Source organism: Dromaius novaehollandiae, chromosome 5, assembly GCF_036370855.1.
Source record: "Dromaius novaehollandiae isolate bDroNov1 chromosome 5, bDroNov1.hap1, whole genome shotgun sequence".
NCBI classification, from domain to species: Eukaryota; Metazoa; Chordata; class Aves; order Casuariiformes; family Dromaiidae; genus Dromaius; species Dromaius novaehollandiae.
The window spans coordinates 4,776,306-4,801,226 of record NC_088102.1 but is presented as its reverse complement, the minus strand read 5'-3'; the positions used below and the strand labels follow the sequence as shown (position 1 = coordinate 4,801,226).

The 24,921-nt window shown below is 48.6% G+C and overlaps 1 protein-coding gene across 3 annotated transcripts; it reads left to right on the top strand.

Moving 5' to 3' along the window:
- The first annotated feature begins 5,855 nt into the window (after nucleotides 1-5,855).
- Nucleotides 5,856-20,339, top strand: BMP4 (bone morphogenetic protein 4). Of its 3 annotated transcripts, XM_064511846.1 has the most exons (5): nucleotides 5,856-6,011; nucleotides 8,350-8,442; nucleotides 14,366-14,568; nucleotides 17,955-18,331; nucleotides 19,272-20,339. In XM_064511846.1, the coding sequence occupies exons 3-5, from the start codon at nucleotides 14,549-14,551 to the stop codon at nucleotides 20,111-20,113; spliced, it is 1,239 nt and encodes a 412-aa protein (XP_064367916.1). In that variant the 5' UTR covers nucleotides 5,856-6,011; nucleotides 8,350-8,442; nucleotides 14,366-14,548; the 3' UTR covers nucleotides 20,114-20,339. The 3 variants fall into 3 exon arrangements, with proteins under 3 accessions (XP_064367916.1, XP_025964907.2, XP_064367917.1); XM_026109122.2 differs by lacking the exons at nucleotides 5,856-6,011; nucleotides 8,350-8,442 and having other exon boundaries at nucleotides 14,349-14,568; XM_064511847.1 differs by lacking the exons at nucleotides 5,856-6,011; nucleotides 8,350-8,442; nucleotides 14,366-14,568 and adding an exon at nucleotides 17,360-17,550.
- The last annotated feature ends 4,582 nt before the right edge of the window (nucleotides 20,340-24,921 follow it).

The following is a 24,921-nucleotide window of genomic DNA, read 5'->3' as shown; positions in this document are numbered from 1 at the left end:
AACTTTGTTTCAGAGGAAAAGTTGGAACATTTAAAAAAGATTCACAGAGCATTCTTGACTTTTTCTGATACAGGGAAAACTGTCACTGGACATGACCCAAGTAAACGTCTAGGTTTGACTAGTCTGAAACTATGTTTTCTGGTGAGAGGGCTAGCTATTTGAAACATTTTAATCAGAGTAAGTTGTGATGGTTGTGTTGTCCTCAAATAAGAAAGCAACTCAGACTTACCCGGGTAAGTTAATTTTAACGTCATTTGAAAGAAAATCACAATAGTGATGAAAGTGAAATGACAAAAGCTTTCTTAAGGTGTAAATGGCAGAAAAAAAACTGCCTCAGGTTGGCTAACCTGGCTCTCCAGGTGTCTGACACAGACAAAGTAACAAGTGGGACCAGAACCATTTGGCTTCCGCAAAGTTTAGTGCCTCCCCAAAATGTTTCCTTTGCTGTGCCTAGCCTCAGCCCAGTTCTCTGAAAGAGTGGAAATGGAGGGAGGGAGTAAAGAAAGATCTGAAAATGAATGAATGTCTTCTGCTTTGGAGCTAAATTTTTAACCTTGTCATGTTAGGTTGTGAAGCAATCTTGGTTGCTTGAGGCCATAAGGTGGAGATTTTTTTGTATGACTGAACAATTATATTTGTCTCTTCTTCGCTAGTTTGACAGGTTGGTTATTTGCTCCTCTAGCTGTATGCCCAGGAGGATGATCCCCTTGAACTGGTGAGTGTGTGGAGAACCATCTCCCTGTTCGTGTATATTCAACATTGCTAAGGTATTGTCTTATAGCCTATAGAAGGAGATGTGGATGGCCTCAAATGCACTGCTACTGCAAATAAAACTAGCAGCAAAAATCTCTGGGAGTGTTCAAGGAAGATTTTCTCTCTAACTACTGTGCAACAAGGATACTTGTGATGAGTTTAACTAATAAAAATATAGACTAGTAGGAAAAGAGCCAGAGAGGACCTTGTGAGGTCATTTATCCCTCTATCCCCAGGCAAGATTTGCCAGGTCTGAGCCATTCCTGGCAAATCTTTGCCTCAGCAGTGACAGTCTGCAGGTCTCTGGCTAATTTGCTCCAGTGCTCACCTGTCCTTACGCGTAGGAAACGTGCCTAATGTTTGACCTAAATCCTCCTTGCTGCAATTTAAACCCATTATTTCTTGTCTTATACCCAGTGGACATGGAGAACAATTTATTACCTTCCTATCTGCAACAACCTTTTACATAGTTGAAGGCTGTTATCATGTCTCCCCCTCAGTCTTTTCTTCTCTAGACTAAACAAACCCAGTTCTTTCAATCTTTCCTCATAGGTCATGTTTTCTAGACCCCTGATCATTTTTGTTATGGAAATAAACATCCTTTAAATCAAGTTCTGTGAATCAATCTTGTGTAGAGAGGAAGGGAAACAGAGAGGTTAGAGTTAGCATTGAGAACAGGAATCTGGTGGTGAAAGAAGTGAGTTTTCTGAGGTCTAATGAGAGTACAGATTTCTTTTCTTCTTTGGGATTGGGAAGTATATTGAACAAAAATTTCTTTCCCTGAATTTGCTTGGGAAACTCTTCTGTGTATCTGCCCCCAGAAGGAAGACTGTATTTCATCTTAACAGGTTGTATAGAGAGTGGTCCCTGGAAATCACTGAGAAGGGTACTGGAGAGAGGGAATCTTCAACTCCATTGGATGTCCACCATGCAAACTTTCTAAAATCTGCTTGCTTGCAGTGATATCAACACTTGCTCTCCAACAAGGAGAGGTAGGTGGTCTTCAAAAAGCAGTTTAAAACTGGATCACAGCTCTTGGACATTTAATTCAATTTGAGACTCCACCCAGAAGATGCTGACAAGTATTTACCTTCTGTTTTGGGTGGAATATTTATTACATGAGCTGCTGAGAGGGCATTGGAAATACCAGCACAACTGTTTCAGCCTCAGAAACATATACTAGCCAAGGCTGTAGTCCATCGGGAAATACATGTACTAGAAAGGAATGCCATAAGGATTGTCACCATGCTTCTCCTTGTAAAGGTAATTTTTCTGAAGAGATGGAGAATCTTGTTGCTCCTATGTTCAGCCATCCACCAGAGTCCAGAAGTCTAATCCTGCTTTTTTCATCATTTGCGTATAATATTAGCCTCTGCATGATATCCCACTGATTACCAAGTGGCTTAGACCAGGTCTTCTTAAAGGTCTAGCTCTCTGTGCCATCCTGACCACTGCTCTGATCTTGAACCTGAGGGAAGAGATCATAGCTATCCCAGATTCAGCATACATGGAGGTGTTGGATCAAGACCTGACTGGACAAGGTCCTGAGCTGCCTGCTCTAGCTGAACCTGTTTTGAGCAGTGGGGTTGGGCTAGATGATCTCCAGAGGTCCTTGATGAACTCAATGATTCTGTGATTCTGTGATCAGGACAGTATATTTGTGCATGGCTCATGTAGGAGAGTGCCTCACAGTTTAGAGCCAATGTCTGAAGAGGGATTATTGTTAGATAGACATCCTGTGCTCTTTTGCTTTGGATCTACTAGTCTGAGATTCAGAGAAGGTGGATCTAATGCTTCTTGAAAAAGTTTCATCTCTTCTGCAGAGTACTTATGAACTGGATCTTTTGCACAGAAGAATCAGAAACCAAGGAGACCACTGCATGTGGATCGCATGCATGATATGCCACAGCAAGGCCATTGCTTGGTTATGGGGCTGACTTTTGGATATTGGGCTGGCTTTTAGACTTTAGACCCATGGTTTCCAACACTTTTTAGACAAAACCTTGGGGGCTGGAGAAGACATTGGGTCAAAAGAAAATCTCCTGTGCTTATACTCCTTTTTATCCTCAAAAGCACCATGAGCTGGTGTAAAGCTATTTTGGATGTTTTTCTAGATCCTGGATTGTGGAGGCCTATGCTGCTAATGCTTCCAGGCAAGTGGAGCCTGCAACATCCTTTTGCTTCCGGTGTGATGTTGTGGAGCAGTAGGAGGAGAACATCTTCCCTCAAAGCAAGATGGTCACCCTGAGATGACAAGCTCATAAAAAAACATTTTTGGCTCTGGATGCACTGCACAAAACGAGGAGCAGACCTGAAGTACCAAAACATCTACTAGTGGGGCCTGCTTCTCCCAAGCGAAATGTTTTTTTTAATGTTATCCTACTCTATTCTATTCTACTCTACTCTATTCTACTCTACTCTACTCTACTCTGTAATTCTATTAAGATCCCCTGTAGTGATCTAATATATTGAAGTAAGAAGCTAAGAAGAAGGCCTGTTTGTGTTGATGTCCAGAACACAGGCGAACAGAGCAGAGACTGATCTTGTAGGTTGACCTTCAAATACCCATCATCAGGAGAATGCCAGGGGAAATGGCCAGGGGCCTAGGAGAGCTCAGTGCAATTCCAGTGCCCAAACAGCATTCAGCTGGAGTGGGAAAATGCCAAGGCTGCTGGAAGGGCAAATACTCAACTCATTTGAACAGCGTCCCTTTTGACAAACGCGGCTCATTGAGGCCCTGGATACTGGCTAACTGTATGAGACCAGAAGGTCTGTCTGTGCTCCAGAAAGAAATAGCTCAGAAAACCTGGTGACATCATTTTAAAAGCAACAGTTTCCCATGTGTCTTGATGCATTCATTGCCTGCAAGGATGGGAGCAAAAATTTGTCCTGGAAACAGACACTAACTTGGGTCTGTTCCACATTTCTGGTGGCTCAGATGAGTGATGCATTGACTTGGAACTTCTCTTTTACTCAAAGGTAAGTGTGAAGCTATGGTAAATCTAATTTCAGATCAAAGGCACTGCAAGCCACATGATGTAAAGCACTGAAACAATCACATTTCTTAAAAAAAAATTCTTCTGAAGGCTTTATGCTGGGTTCAGATATCACCTGTCTGTCCGCAGCCTGTATAAATAGTAAAGCCAGCAGGAGCACCAGACTGCGTGCTTTGGCTAACTTGAGAAAAATACAGTCGTGTGCTAACATCTGATCCAGATTCCTCATTAATGGATATGGAGACGTGGCCTCGTTGTTCACCCTGCAGAACAATGAACCTATAAACATGGGACAGCATGAAATTTTATAGAGATAGCTGGAGGGCCAAGAGCATCTTAAGGTGGTGTGCAATAGTACACCTTGAAAAGGAAGTTCACAAAGATATGTTAAAAGAAAAAGGGATGGAGTCCTCAGTCCTTGTACAGATGATGCTGAAAAGGTGAGAGGTTTCATATAAGCTGGCATTTGTAGTACTTGTGTGAATGGGAGAAAATCATTGGAAAGTGCATGTAGTTCTCAGATAGGCAAAAGCCTATATATTGAAGGACTGTTTTGCAAAGAAACTTCCAAATGTTCTCTCACCAGAGACAACACGGAGTTGAGCTGTCAAATACCGTTAAATTTGAGATGCTGTCTGTGATCAAGATAGCTGAGAGTTTTTCTAAAATTTTTTAGCAGAGGTCCAAAATAAACAAGGTATGGTGAAAACAAATGCTCTTCACTCGATGCTGATTACTCTGAATGCTCTTCCTTTTGCTTTCTGATCCAACGGTAAATACTTGCTTTTCTCTGAAGAGCCAGATCCTAGGAGGATGCATGAGTGCTTCCTCTAAGCAAAGTCAAAGAGGCCAGAGACAATATTTTGGCTGAAATGAGATATGTTTGCTCTTGAGATGCTGTTAAAATGTATATTCCAAAAAGCAGTTTTGCTCTGGTGAGTTTGGTCATCATGATGGGACTATGTTGTAGCAATAGCCAAGAAAATGTTCTGTTTTTAGAGATTCTTATCTTTACATATATCTAAGAAACTGTCCTTGTCTTAACCAGTTGTAAATGGTACAGTAACATAATCACTCTTAAAGCAGTTTCACCTTTCATTAAAGATAGGCTTCCAGCATTAGATGCAATACTAAAAGTTTCACTTCTGTGATGGTTTCCATGTAATTTCTCCCATATGGGCCCTAAAACCCCAGATGCTGTAAGATGTGTTTAAGGCCCTGTAAGACATAGGGCCATCACTAATTAGCAAAGACCTTGAGCACATGTTTAATTTTAAGCATGTGCTTTTCTCTCCCAGGAGTCCATAGGATTTAAGGACTTTAAGTGAATGGGTTTAGGGATAAGCATGTGTTTAGTTGCTTTCTTGTACTGTGGCTTTATTTATTTTTACAGTAATAAGAGAAATGAAAGATCTTATTACAGATCAAACACAAATAAATGTCCAAGCACAGCAGGGAGGCTTTAGGGCTTGGTTCAGAGCCCAATGAAGTCAATGGAAAAACACCCCAACACCTCAGTAGACTTTGGAGCAAAGTCCTCAGAGGACAGATGATGAACCTGCTGGAGAAACTTGTTGAATACCTCATCTTTCTTTGCAAGGTTCCCTTATCTTGTATCCAGATGTTGCTAACAAGGATTTTTATTAGCTGCTGAGAAGTATAAGCATGGCAGTTTTTCAGCTCTTGAAATACATGCACATATAGAGGAGGTAGAAAGCAGTTTTCTCTGCAGTAGTGATTAAGGACTATGGAGCATTTCAGAAGTTCCCCAGTTCTTGTTGGTAGAACCATTTCTTTGTCCTACTGATCTTAAAGTGTTTGCTCTCTTTCATGAAGTGAAAGGGAGACAGTTCCTGGGGCAAATGTTGCTTCTTTGTAGAGGGAAATGTTTACACAACAGGAACAGCAAGTTCCTTTGAAGAGCATTCATCTTTTTTGCCTTTAGATCTCTACGGTGTAGACAGCAACACCTGAGTTACTCATTTAGTTTCCCTTTCATAGGTGTGGAGGGAAATAGCCACTTTTAAGGAGCAATTTGATCTATTTTTGATGTCCATTTCAGGGTGAGGGAATGCTGTAGATTTCTCCATTTGATCAGCTGAATTTCCACCTGTAGAGATGGATTTTGATCTCTTGGTTCAGGCTGAAGCTTTCCTTACTTCTGCAGAGACTGCCCCCAATGTCAGCAGAACTGCCTGAGCCATCAGCTGTCACCCAGCAGGGAAGGTGATCATGCGCTGTCTTGTCAGGCATGTCATGAAGGTAGGTACGACTGTAAAATATGTGATTCTGCCTCCTCAGAGGAAGTCTTCTGTGTCGCAGTACCAGAGCCATGGGACAAACTTTGTCCAAGCTGGCCAGCAGAGTGCCCATCTAGAGTCTCTGGAGAATTGGTAAGCAGCCAGCACTTGCTAAACCAATATTGCTTCATCTCCTATTATTACCCATGTTTGCTAGGTCAAATTTATACTGGTCTGCAAGGATGTGCTGTGGCCACACCAGACTACCCATCCAGAGTCTCTGAAGAATTGTTAAGCTGTTAGTATGTGCTAAACCCATGTCACTGTATTGCCTGTTATTGCCTATGTTTGCTAGGTCAAATTGACACTGGTCTGCAAGGATGAGTTGTGGTCACACCTTCATTTTGCTCTGGAGGAATACTGTCTGCCTCTCTGGGCCTTACTTCCCCATCAGCGAACAACTCGGTGATGACAATAATAATTTATTTCTGCTACTTGCAGTGGTATCCACTGGCCTCTGGGGTTGATATGCTGGGAAAGGGTCCTATACCAGCTGCAGTGGGTTGGACTCACGGTAAATGTACCATTCTCATTAAGGCTTAATAGAATAATAGACAATAAAATGATATTATTTGCAGCTTGGCCACTCATCGGGGGAGCCCAACAAAATTCCTTTGATGTTTTATTCATATTCGATACCTTGATACTTTGATCTTTAATTCAGACCCCATTTTAAGGATAAAGAAATACGGCAGTATTTTACAAATTCTAAAATGTGAAAACAAAATGTCTTTCCTAGTCTTTCACTTCCTTCATGGTTCAGAGATTGCAGGGAAAATTATTTGAACCATTTCATTTTTCAAACACCAAAACAGAGCCTGGCCTTTTAGTAAAAAGAAAATTATTTCTGTAGAGTGCTGAGATCTGTCCTTTTCTTTTAAATCATTTTGAACTGGAAGATATAAATAAATAAGTAAGGGTGCAGTAGTAGAACTGTTACTATTTTATTAAATCTATTTTTCTTATGATTAAGATGATAGGACACATTTCTAACTTGTCCCCTAGAAGAGTTATTTTTTCTGCCCAGCCCATGTCTTAAATTTTCGTAGTCCTCTGAACAAAATCTGCAGTCCTTAGTCACATTAAAAGAAGCAGTCCTTAGTCACATTAAAAGAATTCCCATTGGCTTGAAAGGAAAATGTTAACTTCTTGAATGAGTGGAAAAATACTTCTGTTGCTTAAATGTAGGTAATTAGGTTGAGGACTTTCTCCAAAGTAAACCTTGACAATCTAACAATCATCTTTGGCTTTTGCACTGCATGGAGTTTCTTTTACATTGTTAAATGCATTCCATGTTTCAGTAAATGACACCAGGCTCACCAGCAGTGACTGAGTGATTAGTTTATCATCCTCTTAGTGCAGCCATCTAGATCTTTAACTCTTTAAGCAGTGGCATTTAAGTCTTGAGAACACCCAGGATCATGCCTGAGGCTTTAGACATTCTCAGTTCAAGCAAATCTTGGATATCAAGTGAAAATGAATAAAAGAAAGTAGGTGGATGCATTCTGATAAGACTTTAAACAAGCCAGGTAAGCTAAATTACAAATAAACACCAGGCTTTTTACAGAGGAAACCAATTCCCCTTTCCTGGGACCACTTAGGTTATTAGGTGTCCAGCAGCATAAAATTACTCAGAGAAAATCTAACAGCATACAAAGTGAATGAAGGGTGACAAATCCACAGTTCCTCAGACTCAGGGTTGTGGGGCAGTTTTTGGCTGGATTTACTATTCATTTGTCATGGAGAGGTGAAAAGAGTGATTTTACAAAACAATTGATTATTACAAATGCAATTGAGCTGGAACATACTGTGCAAATACCCTTGTGCTAAAATCTTGCCCATGCAGAGATGTGCAAGTGCATAAAGCTTGGCAGTGACAAAGTTTTTGGAGAAGGAAGGACCTCAGTACTTACCTAGGGAAAGAAATGTGGGAGAATTTTCAGATAGAAGAAGGAAAAGACTTTGACCTGTGAGCTGCTGACCAACAGTGCCTGCTGCTCAGCATCATGGATCTTCACTTATCATCTGATCCTGCTCAGTAATGCGAGCCAGATCACCGTGTGTGCCCTCTGCCATGGGAGACATGGAGCTGCTCGCCCTGTGGAGACAGAGTCCTTTGGGAGCTCTGTAGATGGGAAGAGTCTGAAATGTATGAAAGCAGCATTTATGTGCCTCCATCCACAGGACAGAGGCCAGCCTTTATTTATGTTTTATTTTAGAAATGCCTTCATTTTTCAGCCAGTTGCCTGTGTTTTTCTGTTTTTCTGTTTTTGTTTTTTGTTTTTGTTTTTTCTCTACAGACTGGACTTACGAAATTTGCTGGTTTGAGTGAAAGGAGTTTTTGTCCAGCAGGGCAGGATGACCCTCTGTGGACAGGAAATGGATGACACTAGGTGAGATAAATTCTCTATATCCTGAAGAGTGATGAGAGTGGGTTGGGATCTGCCTCTTAGCCCTCAGGGCTGTGCACCTCATGCAGGCTTACATAGAGCAGTTAGATCTCCAATTTTCTGTTGACTATTGCTAAACTCCCAGGCCGTAACCATTGCCAACACTGTAGATACATTCAGGCAGCTGCTTTGAGTACCTCTGCCTGACGGATAACACGATGGAGAAGGTCCAGTTTTGCTATCCCATTCCATTGTACCTCTTTTGTGGTTGTGTCATCTTGGGCTTTTGGTGGCTCACCAACAGGGGAACCTCTGAGAAAGGAGTGGTGGCTGCTAGTGGTCCCAAGAGGGAAATGAACCACACAACAGCTTGCAAATCTGAGCTGTCCTCATGGCACCACACTGTGAGACACACAGTGAGATCTGTGTGATCCTGTCAGAGTCACCTTGGACAGGCACTGTCCTGCTTTGGATCAGAGGTTTGTCCCCACTATCCCTGACTCAAGTTAATACTTGCTGTCTCTAATTCCCCTTGGCCTTCTCATTTTATCCTCCTCTCTCCTGTCATCTGACTCACCTTCTCCTTGCAGTATCTCAAGCCCCAACTCTACTTGGCTTCTCCTCTGTCCTTCCTATGCTCAGCCTGGTCGGAGATGGACAGGCAGCAGGAACATCACCGATTTCCTGCTCTGCTTTCTCTTTGTAGCTAACTGTTTTGTGGGGGAAGAGTGACAGGAGGTGAAGCGACTTGCCGAGAGACTCTTGGGATGGGATGTGTTTCTGTGCTTTTGGCAGCTCAGTCTTTGTGCAGCATGTTTGTAAGCTGGTGCCGCTTACGTAAATGGCATTGCACAGTTGCTCTTTGCAATATTTCTTTGAATTTGGGTGTGGTGTCATCTGCATACAGTACTTGGTTCTGAGACTTGTTGCCTTATCAGATATGTGTACGGAGGGTGGGAAAAGGCAGCAGAGTCAGCAGGAGAGAGATGGAACAAGCAGGAATGCAGGGTGCGACCAGGGGAACAAAGAGGTCTTCAGGGAAATTGCTGCAACTTGGGCATTCTGCTTTCTATGACTCAAAGCATAACACCAGTGTGCCCAGGGGGCTGGTACCAAGAAAACCAGTGTTATCCTAACCCTGAATACTACACAAATAGAAACCTCTGGCTCAGACACTTCATCCTGAGCCTATCGTTCAAAAAAACCCCCCAGTTTTAAGCCTATTTCTCTTCACGTCTGGATGATGCTGTGCACCTGCCAGTTGTGTCATTCTGGGTTGTCTTTGCAGACCCGAGCTAGCCTGTTGTGACACTTTGGTGCCTTTGGCTTTGGTCCCGTTTTCTAGAATTGCACTTGGCCTTGCTTTGGCCCTCTGCCCAGACTGAATTTGCCTTCTTGGTTTTCACTTCTTTCCCATATCAGTTTTCTCTCCTGTTCTGTCTTCCTGCTTATCCTCTGGGGTCTGACTCTGTAAGCCCGTCTGCCCAGGTGGACCTCCTTTTGGGTGAGCAACCTCTGACCTTCAAGGTCGCTTCCTATGTAAGAGAGAATGACAGTTAGGATGTCTTCAGACTTGCTCACTTTTTGCAGTTTCTTTTCTTTCTTCTTCAACCTGCCTTTTAGATATTCCCCTCTCTTCTCTACAAGTGTCTCCTTTCCCTTTTCTATGAGCCGGTTCCACAGTTTTGACCCACTGTAAGCTGTTTCATGACTGTTTTTTAAAAAATAAAAGAAGTAGGCACTGCAAATGGCCTCTAGTAGGAAGCCTACTTTGCCTGTGGGATGTAGACATGCACGGCACATGCGTACAGTGCTGGTTTGCCGACATCATTTGGATAAGGTATCAGAGAGCACAGACTGTCTTTGCACTGAAACCTGCAGGTCAAGAGATTGGCCTCCCCTCAGTTCACAGGCTTCGTGGCTGCCAGCCAGCAATCTAAAGCCCTGATGAGCACTTCTGGAAAATGATGGAAACCCACCTCTGACTACAATGTGTTAAATTCCTCTTTTCGAGGCATATTCACTATTTCTTCTTTCCTATGGAGGAGATTTTGCTTGTGGAGTTTTCAGAATGTCCCACAGCAATGTTTCCTGTCTTTCATTCCTCTCAAGCCGGCGTGACACCGGGGAGAGTCAGCTTCCTTCTGCTACAGCTGAGATGAGAATCCCTGGTCTGCCTTCCACGATGGTGAAGTGATGTTTGGGGCAGTGTATGCCATGACAGCAGCACAACTTTTGTTGGGCTCGTACAGCATCCCTGTGGCTTGTTCCCAGGGGCATGAGCCCAGCTAAAATGGTTGGAAGACGTTCTGTTTGCTGAGTTGGAGTTTGGGGACCTTTTGGGAACTTAAGGTTATTTTTGTTTTATTTCTGAGAATTGTTCAAAATGCTCTTGTTCTTCCAGGGTGGAGGTTCTGACACACCTTTAATTCTAGTTGCTTCCTTTCCTCTTTGTTTTGTTTTATTCTGTGTTTTTTCGTTTTTAATTCCTCTTCACTGTTAAGCATATGCTTAGCCACTTGGATAAAGCAGGTTCCTGGTGGTTCAGCCAGTGTCACACAAGCACAAAGCTGAACCTACACGTTCTGAAGTCCAAATCAACACCTTATTCATAAGGCCAATTTTCTCTGGGCATCCCAGTCCTTGCAGCACTGCACTGAACCTGTTGCCTTTGGCCTCCCCAGATAGCTAAGGGCTTGCTTGAGACTGCTGAGTCAGTGACTGTGTATGATAGAAGCAGTGAGGGGCAAAATGGATAATTGCTCAGGTAGAAAAAAGCCAAAAACGACATCAGGTTTCTCTGCTACTGCCACAAGCTGTGCCCCTGCTCAGATGCTTTCTGGTCATAGCTGTTTGGTGGAGGAGGTGGGTTTTGATTCTGCTCTCCAGAGTCTTTCATCGCCCCAAAGCAGAGCAGGAAACAGTAAGCAAGAGTGTCTGTACCTTGAAAATAAACCCAGCAAGCGCCTCACTCCTTAGCTCACTTTATCAATAATAAAACAGAGCGCTTCGCTGCAGTATGGTGAACTAGGTCTTACAGTAAGCTTAGTCTGGAGGGACTGCAACTTCTTTTAGCTCCTTCCTCCCAGTGCACAGAGCAGTACCCCGTACACAAGGAGTAATCCCATAGGATATTTGCAGTGAATTGGGTAGTACTAACATAGATTGTGCTGTGTATGTTGTAGCCAAGTGTGATGGATACGTGTGTGTCTATGTGTGTTTGTATGTACACGATTTTATATGCACATACTGGTTTATAAAAGTACGTATGACACTGAGTGGGAAGTAGGACAGCGGCCTGGAGAGGAATATCTACAGAGCCGGTGCAGCCTGCAGCTTGTATATGCCTGTGTGGAGGAACAGCCCTTCCCTCAGAAGTGATCTCTTCTTCTTCCCCATCTGTGGGAAACTCCCGTGTTCATCCTGTACGTTCACTGTATGAGGTTATTCAGTGAACAGTTTCTAAGATGGGTCCTTGGTCTGTTGACTGGTCGTGAGTGTGCACTTTGTCACCAAGCATCTGGTGAAAACATGTCCCACCAGTTGGCTTTCAGTGGAGATGGAGGCCACATGGTACGTCCTGACTGGGACCACACTCAAATCGCTAACACAAATTCTTCCATTCTGCTTTCAGGTGTGGATGTTCACATTAATGAATTCAAAATTCATTCACGTGCTCCTATTTCCCGGCATTTGTGAAAATGCTGGCCAGTAAACTCCTTTGCTGTTGCTGAAAATCAAACAGAGTTGCTGAGAACATGCTCAGAAAAACCTTGCTCAGGGAAATCAAGCATGTTCTCATCTAACTATCTTTGCAGCAGTTGTCCTGCTCTGCTTATTTATGCCTTGTTCTAGTGACTGAAATCATTAAAGCTTCTGGTGATAGCAGATCTCAAGATACAATTAAAGGACAAAGACAAGCGTCAGCACCCCGGAGGTGCCAGATGGTTCTGTGGAACGGTAAATGTGTCAGTGTTGCTAGACAGTGAGGAAGAGCAAAGCATGTGAGATATCAGCGTCAGAGCTGAGTGCAGACACAGCCACGTATCTGTGCTTGAGGCGCACTGACGTGGTATGTGTGCTAAAGGAGCTGCCAGTGCTTGTGGTATTCTTAAAAAGTATTCATGACTCAACACATCCAAAATGAATCTGCTTATCTTAGATAGCCATATGGACTTATGGCGTTTGTTAGAAGAATAATGATCTTTATTAGTACCAGCTACAATTTCAGAACATGAGGAATGTGTTCCCCATCTTCTGGAGGTCCTTCTCGCTTCTCCGAGATGGGGCTTTGACTGAGCGGGAACTAATGCAGTGCGGAAGCAAGTGTGTGTTAAAAGCAACATTCTTTCAAAAGGCTGCATGAGATCAATGCCTGTTCCTCTTGTAACATTGATCAAGGAAACCAACTGATGTATAAATGATTTTACAACAGATGGCTTAAAGAGGTGTTTGTAACACGGCTCAGGGGAATTTTAATAACAGATCATTAAAATGGCTTTAGGTTTATTTTATGAGTTGTATTGCTGAAGCACTTCTCCAAGTCGCAGGCCTCCTACTTTTGATGCACTACAAAAGCATCTCTTAAGGGACAATCTTTAGCAGCAGAGACCTTACACTCTACCTGGAGAAGATGGACAATGCATGTATGAAAAGCAAGGAGTGAAACTTCCAGGCATGCCCAGTCCAAAGTAGGATCTTTGAAAAGTGACAAAGTGAGCAAGTCAGGCAAAAGCAACTGAAATTCTCCCTGCATGGTACAGTCAACCTTTTGACCGGATTTGCAAAACAATAATAACCGTAACTTTAAAAACTTGAAAAAGGAAAAAAGCAAACAATCCCACTGTTTCAGCTATTGTGTATCTGATTACCAAAGACTGGCTTTTTATAACTGCATTTTTAAAATATACCTGCACAGTGTTTTTATTTTTATTTGTAAAAAGCCTGTTTGGAATAAAACAGCAATCTTGAGACTGATTCTCTTCTTAACTCAGAAGTGGTGCTAGAAGTGGTCCTGGTACCCCAGGACATATGTATTTCCTTTTTCAAGAGAACGTAGCAAATGCTGGTGGAACAGGCCAGCTCTGAAGATGTTGGAGGAATAATGAAAATCTCAGTGTGGCTGTAAAAAATGTTCCTTTTGCCATTCAAGCAGCTGCACTTGTTTTCACCAGTTGTAGTCTGGCTCTTTAGTGAAGAGCTACTTTGGAAAATGTAATCCCTTGGAGTTGTTTGTTCAGTTCCCTTTGTTTTAATTGACAAGCTTAGGCAGTCGAAAGGAAAGGGTAGGAGGGAATTGGTCTTAGCACACTTATGGGCATCTCCTGTAATTCATGCCATTAAAATGTCTCCGACATATGACTTTATTTATTTATTTATGGTTTTAGGCTTGTTTCTGCTCAAACATGGATCTGGTAAGACAAGTTTTTTTCACAGGGCAGGTTGTTTGCAAACTTCGGAGCCCAAAAGGTGCAGCTGCTCTAAAAATAACACAAGATGCAAGAACTGGTTTGGGAAGGTCTCTCTCTGCCTGAGTCCAGAGGCATCTCCTGAAATGCTGCCATTAGGGGAAAAGCTTGCCATGTAAACAGAGCTGGCCTAATTTCTAGAGGTGCTGAACATTGACCTGCAGTGGTTGCTGGTAGGTCCCGAGCATGCAAAACCTGGAAGCAGGACAAATGTTAGTGGCTGGCATTTTATCAGAAACACGCCTGAGCAAATTCACGATTAGCAGGGTAAAGGGTGCAACCAAAGAGAGCAAATAATTGCCCCTCAGCCAGGAACCTCTGCAAGCAGAGTTGGGCACACGGACTCCAGGAGACCTGCCAGCTCCCAGGCTTCTTGCTACACCACCAGAACAAGGCGTTTGTCACAGTCAAGGTCTGTATGTGCATGAATCATCTCTTTGTCTGCCCGTTCTTTGCAGGGTGATGTCCCCAGTGACCTGGTGTTTAGCTTCAAGAGGAGGCCCACAGTCTTGCTGTCCTGGTGCAGAGCCCCCAGGAAGGCTTTTCAAGGAGGTCAAAGAAGAAAAATCCTGGCTGCAGAGCCCCAAATACAGCTGGGACTGATCTGCAGGAGAGAACCTGAGCAATGTCCTCTCTCACCCATGACAGCCATGATGCGGGGGTAAGTGTGTCTTGTGTAGAGCGTAGACATAATATTCCCTATTTTTGATTTGCTGGATCTTTAAAATACGCAATGGTGTATCTACCACTGAATTAAGCAGTGTTTGCTTTTCAAACCTTCCACACTTGTATTTTTAGCTCCATTTTGGCATTCACTCTTTTGGTTGGAATATATAACACACACGGTTATTTAGCCTGCCTGGACCGAATTCAGCATATGTGTAACTGTATGGGCTTTAGCAGAAGCTACGTTCAAGGTGACTTACTCTCTATGGGGCTAAGGAAATACAGCTTCTGTAGAAATGCGTGTCAGCTCCCTCTGTAAATGCTACACTATTTCCATCCATAGTTATTCCTTTGTGGTTTGGGTTATGTATTTACATTTTACGGAATAAATACTACAGCTTTCCCCATGACTAACACTTCTTAGTAACCAATAAGCTACTCAAATACACTACTGCCTCCTACAAGAGCCTAAACCACACTGTTCTCCGCTGGGTTTCTGTCCCCAGCTGGCCACCTCCTTGTGCAGAGGCATGGTTAACCAGCATTACATAAGTAGCTTGGGATCTGAATTTAATAGGCCGGCTTCCTGGAGAAGGTACTGGATAGTGCGGGACTGCCTTTCTCAGCGACAAACGTTTTAAACATGGGCACCGTCTGAGCCTAACAAAATCCAAGTGAGGTCTGCAGACAGAGAGGGACATCTTGCTGCTTCTCCCACAACGAGAGCGCGAGTTGCTTTTTCTAATCCTGAGGTCTGTTTTAAGAGCTGCGCTATACCGGCACTTGCATAAACTTTGTTTATAGACTGGAATATTTTCAATGAAAATGTTATTTAACTTTAAAAAGTTGCACAGCAGCTACTCCAAAAATTGTTTTCTCTTGTTAAGAATAACACACAGTGTGATACATTTGAAATGGCGATAGCAATATTTCACAAATTTTGATGGATTCATAGTCCACATACCTTGCTAACAGATGTTTCTTTTAAACTCGGAGTGCTATAGGAATAACTCAGAGATATTACAGCGTCAGCACTGCCTTTTATCTGTATGTGTCCTTTCAGTGACATCCCTAGGCTTTTTTAATGCATGGGTCAGGTCTGAGCTAAAAAAGCTTAAACATTAGGAGAAGTCATAGCTGATTTTGAGTTTTGGGGCAGCGCTTCAGGTCCATAGGGAAGCTGATGCGTGCTCCCTCGGGCCCGCTGTCTCCTCGGGCGCAGCAGCCTGGTGGTTTGTGGGAATCTGCTGGTTTACAGTCGTCACCTCTGAGCTTGCTCTTGGTTGTGGTTAATTTATGAACTTGAGCCCTGCGCATCAAAATCTTAACAAAGAGCAGAGCCTGGCATAACTATTTAGGAAGACGGGACACATCTGGGTTCTTCCAGGTGGCTGAACCTATAGATTCATGGCGTAAGCCAGCAAAATCCGTACTGCCTGCAGCGAAAGAGGCATGTGCATGAAAACGAGAAGACAGTAACACAGTTTCAGTGATGGCTTTTTCAGACCAAGGGATCTGGAGATGCCATACACTCCTCTGATTGTATCTTTTGGTCTCATAAATGAACAAACTTTTCTCCCCTTGGGCGTTACTTTGCCCAACACAGAGGGATACCCGAGCAGGGCAAAGGGACAGTGTTTTGAAGCCCTGCTGGAGTTCTCCTTGTTGGGGTTGTTCAGTCTACTTTGTGTCTCGTCAGCGCGGGGACGTCTCGTAGCAATTCATGAAGGGCTGTCTCCCAGGAGCTGCCTTCTCCACGCCGTGTTTGTCCGTCACCCCCAGTGTGCCCGGCTGGTGCTGCGTGTTAGCGCCGGAGCAGTCCCCTTGGGGAGGGCCTGGAAAGCCTGGCTCTCACTCCCAGCCCCACAGCCGGCCCTGCCGCGTGAGCGGGGCAACCTCCAGGGATGCTGGGGCTGACGGGAGCATCCTCCCTCCAGGCAGCCCCCGCTTGTACCCCCCAGGGTGCCCAGACGTGCCCTGCACAGCCCAGGAGGCTCTGGTGGTGCTCGCCTCACCTCCCGGAGGGGTCTGGGAACCCGGCCGGGGAGGAAGGAGCGGGGGAGAGTTATCCTGGCTGCCGCAGAGGGATGAGAAGGGCGAGCAAATCCAGCGGGTGGGTGGGAACCGAGGGCAGGGAGCGGGGACAATCCACAGGCCCGGCACCGGCCTCCTGGTGCGCGGCAGCGTGTCGGGGTTCCCCGGCAGCGCAGCCCTGGCAGAGCCTCCCTGGGCCCGGCCGCGGGTGGGTGGCGTGAGCAAGGGAGGAACCAGGTTCCCCTCTCCATCCCTTTCTCCATGCAGCTGCTTCTCATTCCCCAGCACTCCCTCCCCTCTCGCCAAGGCAGAGGCGCTTCCCCAGTTTCCCCTTCCAATCCGGCCTCGCGGAGGGTCCGTGCGGACTGGCACCGGCATCTCTGGCCAGGCCGCCCTTCGCCCGCCGCCCGGCCCGGCTCTGCTCGGCGGGGCGACGCGGTGACACCGGCGGTCGCCGCGGCCCCCCCCGGCCCTGCGGAGGCACCGGGGGCCCGGGCTGCACCGGCGCCCCGGGCTGCACCTGAGGGCGCGGCGGGGGGGACCCCCCCACCCGGGGGGGCAGCGCCCGCCGCCGCCGCGCCCCGAGCGAGCCCACCTGAGCGGCAGCCGCCGGGGCCGCCCCGGGGGCGGCGGGCGCCGCGGCCCGGAGCCTGGCGCGGGCGGCGGGGCGGGCCGGGCCGTCCCCCGCGGGGCCGGGCCGGGCCGGGCGGGGGCGGGCCGGGGGCGGCGGGCCGGGGCCGGGGCCGGGGCCGGCGGGGTGCGCGGCTCCACGTGACTGCGCGGCCGGGAGAAAACCGGGGCCGGCGGCGGCGGCGGCCGCACTGCGCCCGGGCGGCGATCGCGGGAGGCGCTCGGCAGCCGCTGCCCCGAGGCTTTCGGCGCGCTGGGTGCGGGCTGGCTCTCCAGAATCATGGACTGTGCTGATATGCCTTGCTTGCTGTCAGTGAGTACAGCCCTCTTCTTCCTCGGCGTCGCTTTTCTTTTATTTGTTATTCTTATTATTTTATTATTCTTTTTTCATGCCCCGCCGGGGTGCGGCGGCGGGACGCGAACGTCCCACCGCGCCGGGCGCCCCGTCCCCTTCCCCATCCCCGTCCCCGTCCCCGTCCCGGGCGCCGCGGCCCCGCCGCAGCTTCGCCCCGGGCCGGCGGGGACCCGCCTGGCCGCGGGCGGCTGCTCCCTGCCCTGGGGACGCGGCTGCCGCCGCTCGCGGGCTTCTTCTGATCCCGTCTTGCCACCGATTGCTATTATTTTTAAATTTCCTCGGGAGAGGAGGAGGAGGAGGAGGAGGGGGGTTGCTTTTCATCCTGACTTTCCTTGTTTGTTGTTGCGTTTTTTACACCCCAGAGACACCATGATTCCTGGTAACCGAATGCTGATGGTCATCCTACTATGCCAAGTCCTGCTAGGAGGTACTAACCATGCTAGCCTGATACCCGAGACCGGCAGGAAGAAAGTCGCCGAGCTTCAGGGACAAGCCGGATCCGGACGCCGCTCTGCCCAAAGCCATGAACTCTTGCGGGGTTTCGAAACAACTCTGCTCCAGATGTTCGGGCTGCGAAGGCGGCCTCAGCCCAGCAAGTCAGCCGTCATTCCTGGTTACATGCTGGATCTCTATCGGCTCCAGTCCGGAGAAGAGGAGGAAAGCCTCCAGGAGATTAGCCTGCAATACCCGGAGCGATCGACCAGCCGGGCAAACACTGTGAGGAGCTTCCACCATGAAGGTCAGTGATGGGAGGAGGTAGAGTCCCAGCCCTGGTAGCGATGGGGATTTTGGCGTGTTTGGAGGCTCGCGATCGCATGAGAAGCGGGACGTGCCCAGCCCTAAATTTATGGGAGGAAAACCACCCCCCCGCCCCAAGGCTGCTGTGTGTGGGTGACAGGCGTGCTGCTCTCGATTTTTTCCAGCATCCTGTGCTTAACCCGAGCTTGACCATATTTTGAGGTGCATTTCGCTTCTCTTGACACCAGCAAGTTTCCTTCGCTGCCTCCGCCACGGGGTCACTCCCTGGGCTCGTGTGGATTTAATGGCTCTGGATCGGATGCGGGAGTAAAGTTGAGGGCGGGATCTCGCCCCTGGTGTGTTTCTTTTGAACTATCAAAGCGATTGCTGCCTGGTTTTGCTCTTAAAAAAAAAAAAAAAAAAAGCACTCGAATTTAATACTTACAGCTGTGTGTTTATAAGGTTTATTCAATAGGCCCTTGTAATCTGATCCAAATGTTTCCTAGCGGATGTTTCTTTTCCAAAGTAAATCTGAATTATTAATCCGGCCGCATCATTACTGCGTTGGAATTTGCTTCTCTTTCTCCCTCTGCCCCCCGCGCCGGGTAACAAGGCACCTCTGTGCTCCTGGCACCCGCCGCACCTCGCCGGGGAGATGCTGCCGGGGTGGGGGGAGGCGGCGGGGGAAGAGCCTGCCCGAAACGGCAAGCGAGGCCGGCAGGGCGACCGCGTCCGGGTCCCCGCACGCGGCGGCTGGGCCAGCGGCGCCGGGGCGGGGGCCGCGCTGGGTCCGGCCGGGAGGGATGCGCCGGAGCGGTGCCGTCGGCCGCCGGGCAGGTGTGCGTGCCGCGGCCGCGCCGGGGCTCGCGGCTGGGCGCCCCGAGGTTGACGCGCTCTTTCTTTTTTGTCTTCCCTCCCCCTGCTCCTGCGCTCCGCTCCAGAGCACCTGGAGACGGTGCCGGGCCCCAGCGAGGCGCCCCGGATCCGCTTCGTCTTCAACCTCAGCAGCGTGCCGGAAAACGAGGTGATCTCCTCGGCGGAGCTGCGGCTGTACCGGGAGCAGGTGGAGGAGCCGAGCGCGGCGTGGGAGAGGGGCTTCCACCGGATAAACATTTACGAAGTGATGAAGCCGCTGTCGGAGCGCGCTCAGGCCATTACGCGCCTGTTGGACACGCGGCTGGTGCACCACAACGTGACGCGCTGGGAGACCTTTGATGTGAGCCCGGCCGTGATCCGGTGGACCAAGGACAAGCAGCCGAACCACGGGCTGGTGATCGAGGTGACCCACCTCCACCAGGCACAGACTCATCAGGGCAAACACGTCAGGATTAGCCGATCTTTACCTCAAGGGCGCGGGGACTGGGCTCAGCTCAGGCCGCTCCTGGTCACTTTTGGGCACGACGGGCGAGGCCACGCGCTGACCCGCAGAGCCCGCCGGAGCCCCAAGCACCAGCGTTCCCGCAAGAACAAAAAAAACTGCCGCCGCCATGCCCTCTATGTGGATTTCAGCGACGTGGGCTGGAACGACTGGATCGTGGCGCCGCCGGGGTACCAGGCGTTTTACTGCCACGGGGACTGCCCCTTCCCTCTGGCCGACCACCTCAACTCCACCAACCACGCCATCGTGCAGACGCTGGTGAACTCCGTCAACTCCAGCATCCCCAAGGCCTGCTGCGTGCCCACGGAGCTGAGCGCCATCTCCATGCTCTACCTGGATGAGTATGACAAGGTGGTCCTGAAAAACTACCAGGAGATGGTGGTGGAGGGGTGCGGGTGCCGCTGACCCCCCTCCCCGCCGCCCTCTCCTCCCCTTCTCTCTCCCTCCCGTCCCACCCCCCGAACTGCTTGCTATAGCTGGACTCTTCTCTAAACTAAACGTTCACCTTGACCTTATTTATGACTTTATGTGCAAATGTTTTTGACAATAATGATCATATATTTTGACAAAATATATTTATAACTACATATTAAAAGAAAAAAATAAAATGAGTCATTATTTTAAAGGTAAACGCATTTTGTGTCTCACCTCTCAGGGTGCTGCCGAGGCTGTGTTGGCCGGGAGCGCAGCTGGGGATACGTCCCTCTCCTCCTCCTCTTCTTCCCCGCCTCCGCTTTCCCTCCCCCTTTCTCCCCCCTAAAAGACTTCGCAAGTTTTAGTCTTTCTATTTCTCGCCGAGGTACCGCGGATCCCTGCGCGCTGGGGCTGCGCCACGCGGGAGATGAGGCTCCCTGGAGGTTTAAGAGCTGCTTCTCCCGGCCGATGGGAATAGAGCCGACCTTGCTCACCCGGCCCAAGCCTTTGCAAAGCAACCCACCAAAAATGCATTTGAAAAGAAGGTGAAGATTTACCTGAGGGCTTTATGCTAAACCCACTGGGTTTTATACCCTTCGTCCATCTTCAGGATTCCCCAGGTTTTAAAACTATTAACATTATCTCCCCCTCCTCCCTATCCCCCCCCCCCCCCCCCCCCCACTGGAGATTGACTTCTTTGGGAAGCTTCAAAGGTTTGCATGGGTCCTTTGAAGATCAAATCGCCCCATTACAATGCCAAAAAAAAAGATATCAGCAGTTAAATATGTGTTAGCTAATAGCTACCTGCGCTGTGTCCTTTCCCAACTGCTTCCGAGCAGGAAGGTGAGCGGAGCTAAGCGGGTACCGCTGTAGGCGTCGGAGCCTGCAATCCTTGGCTCCGGCACCTCGGCCCGGCCGCGTTGGCTTGGCGAGCAGGCGCGGGGGGCTCGCAGCGCTTTTTTGTTTTGTTTTTTAACGATTGAAGCTCTCCAACCCTCCGAAAGGGGCAGCTTAGTTGAAACCAATAAAAATCCGAGCGGAGAGGTTGCCAAAAGCCTTGGCTCCCTGACGAGCGCAGGTGGAGAGAGGCGATGGGAACGGCGGGGGGACGGCGAGCACGGCCCCGCGTTTCTCTCCGAAACAACAACAACAAAACCCCCCAACCACCGAACTCGGCTGCGCCGGAGGGGCTTTTCCACCCCTCCGTCCCGCCAAGCGGCAGCCGGGTGCCCGCGGCAGCGCCGGGCGCTTGCGGGGGGTTCGCCCCACTGCCGTGGGGCCCGGGTGCCCGCGTGGAGGGGGGCCGCGGTTATTGCCGCGCTGTCTCCGGGCTGCCGAGCGGCCGCTCTCATTCCTGCCTTTGGAAGGGAAATGCGTGGCCCGGGGCAGCGGCGACCTGCTGCCTCCCCTTTGATGCCTGCATATCAGACATAGCCGTGCCAGAGAAAGAATTTCATTTTGAAGGGGCATCAGCTAAAGGCGAGCGCCTTTCAGCTGCCTGACAGGGCAATTACACACATCGCCGCCGATCTGCCCCGCCGCCGATAACCCCGGCTGCGGCGCTGGCCGGCGAAGGGCCGCCTGCGGCAGCCCCGGCACCCGCGGGCCCTGCGGTGCGGCCGTGGGAGGGTGGCTGCCTCAAAAGAAGGGAAAAAAGAAAAAATCCCCACTGTGCCTTTAAAGTGAAGTTGACTTTAAAATAAAGAGGCTTCTCCTAGGTCTGTTTGCCGGCCCCTCCGTGTGTCCTGGGTTGTCCCGGAGGCTGAAGGCCAGGACGGTGCTACAAAGCCAAGCAGCATGTGCACTCACCGCTCTTGGATTTAGGTCATTCTCGTTGCAACAGCGCAAGGAAAGGTCTCCAGCCGCTTTGCTACGTTCCCGCTGCTTTATGGAGCTGTTTGTTCTGGTGTTTCGCTTTGTGTTGCATTTAAATGATGAAATTTGCATCGTTTTGTCGTTTTTAGCCCTACGGAGGCAGAGGCACCTGCTTTTCCATAGGTGCTGCAAGGAGCAGCGAGGGGAGACGGGTTCCTGCCGTGTCCGTGGCCCTTGGAGGCTTTGCTTTGCTTTGCTTTGCTTTGTTTTTTCCTGCCGCAGCACCGGACTGTGGCTGCTCTACCCAGAAACTGTAGGAAAAACCCCCAACTGTTGCTGTTTGTTTGTTTTTAAATCATAACATTTCAAATTTGTGAATTTTAGAAGGGTCTAAGCTATGGATATAAACCATCTGACAGTATAAGTGATGTATCATATGAAATATTCGTGGATGCATTAGGCATTTTTTTCTGCAGAGCACATGTAAACCCTAGTATTTAACACAAACGGAGCTGTGGGGGCCGCCGATCGCCCTTTCTGCACGTGTGTCTGCTGCGGTCCTGCTCAGGTCGGGGGCTGCTGCATGGCTTCCCGGTGCCACAGACGACGAAAGGTATTTGGAAAATTCTCAATATGTGTAAAAAGAGGAAAATAAGGCAAAACTGTCAGGGAAACCACCGCAGAATCGGGTCCCTTTTCAGTTTCCGTCTAAGACAGCTGATGACCAGTGGCGTTTCTCCCCATCACTTCTGTTTGGTCCAGGTTTTGCTGGTGACCCTCAGGGTGCTCCTCGCTGCCCGAGGAGGCTGCCTGGCTGCGGGGAGAGGGGCTGCTTTGGAAAGCGGTGGGTTAAACTCTGGTGCAAAAACACCCGTGGCTTCAATGACGTGTTTTTGGCTTTCGTTTTGGGCATTTGTTGCCGCAGTCGTGCGGTTTAATCATGTGCTCCGAAATCAGTGTGATGACCAGGACCGCCTCTTTGAGTGCTACCTGCTGCAGACGTGCTGGTTTGGTTTCCTACCGGCTTATCTGTATCAGCAACTACCTTGCTCGCACAGCAGAGAAGAGCTGGAGTGTTAGCTTAGTGTCAGATAGCCGTGTTTAACTTTGTTTAAAAGTATGACAAATATATCTGCTTAAAGTGCAATAATTCCTCCGACTGTGGAACGTATTATTTGCAAATGTTACTTATTTCAGCGTGAGTGAAGGCTTTGTTTGTGGTGGCTGGCACAGAAAGTCCCGGACCTCTAGCGCGCTTAAATCTGAGATGAGGAGAGCGTGACGGTTTGAGATAAGGCATATCAATTTAATCCCCCGCTTGGCTGGTTCAGTCTGAATTGTGAAAGGAAGGGGAGCGGGCTGAAGGCGTGCTGCCGCTTCGTGACCGTCTGGGGGTGCTCCAGGTGGCCGGGGGGGCCCCGTGTTGCACGTGAGGACAAGACAGCCGGACTGCAGCTGCTCCATGGCTCACCGTGATGCCACTTCATCTCTGTGCCCACCACTGGAAAGCTGTGACTTACGGTATCTAAAAAGTGCTCTTGTAATACCGATCTTCATCGCAGCAGGCTGTGTCGCTTACGGATATAGGAAGGAAGGAGAACATGCCCAGTAGCGTTTAGTAACCCTTGGTGGTTCCAGCCGAATTGCAGTGGTCGTCCGTGAGGTCTGCAGGACGCTGTGCGGTGACATTGCCCCGAAGAGCTGGTGGCCCGGGGGAAGGCGTGCCGAGGACACCCCGCTCGGCCTCTCCTGGCACTGGGGAGATGGGATGAAACGTCCAGCCGGTGGATTTTGGTGAGAGGTGTTTACCTCGGGGTCCCAGGCTCTGCTGTGTGTCAGCAGCTCCCCCAGGAGACCCGTGGTGCCCCGATCCCACCCCTGACACCTCCTCAGATCACGTTCCTGTGGCTTGTAGGATCCTGGGAATCTTCTGGCAGGGCTTTTTTCTTGCAGGCGAAAATTCACTCCCAAGTTGAAGCTCACAGCATCATTTTGAGAAAAGCTGCTCTTCTGGAGATGCAGTAATTGAGGAGTGCTGCTCAGACAGCCAGGCTTTGCCTGTAGCCACAGGGTCCGAGGCTTTGCAAATTAGTTTCTAAAAAAGCAAATTGGTTTGGAAGAGAAGCACCGAGGTTTGCACGCTGCTATTCTGGGAGGAACGCAGAGGCTTTGCAACAGAGCCAGCAAAGGAAGACGGAGGCCCTTCTCGCGTCGACGGCAGCGCTAGGACACCTCTGGCAAATGTCTCTCCTACTACAATAACGATTAGCACAGCCTGGCTGGGATGGCTTGAAAAACTGTTGGATTTTGGCATTGAAAGATGCTTTGTTCTCTCTGTTCTGGGGTTTCATTGCACGACAGCAGGCCTGAGGGTCCCCTGCTCTGCTGGGTAATAAAACATAACCCTGTCTGGAATAGCAGGACCTGGGCAGGTACGAGGAGATATTATTGCCTTCCTGTAGATGAGGATCTTGGGCACAGAGAGGTGCAGGGACTTGGCTGCAGTCACATAGGAGAGCTGGCAGAGCCAGAAGTGCTATCCATCCGCCTAAGTCCCTGTGCTGTGACTTAGCCACAAAACTGTTCTTGGGTCTGTCCTTCTGAAGATCCATCACGTAACCTCAAAACAATGGTGGATTCCTGCGTAATATAAAGACAGAGGCGGTTACAGTGTCCATGTCATTCTCTGGGCAGGCAGGATAATGGCAGGGAGTATCAGAAAGGATCCAGAAAGTGGGTATTTCCTTCCCCTTATGGAGCCCATGTTCTAGTTTGGAAGGGTTAAATAGGATTTCTATATTATTTTTACCTGGCTTCTTAACAGTATGAGACTTGTGTGATGAGTCAGGGTGCCTGTCTCTGCGTTCTCCTTTCCCTCTCCCTTACTTTCAGACCTAGCTGACTAGTTTTAGCTGAAAGTGGCTGAGGGTTTGCAGTCCCAAAGACGTGAAGCTGTTTGAGAAGTGTGTTGAGAACATGCAGCC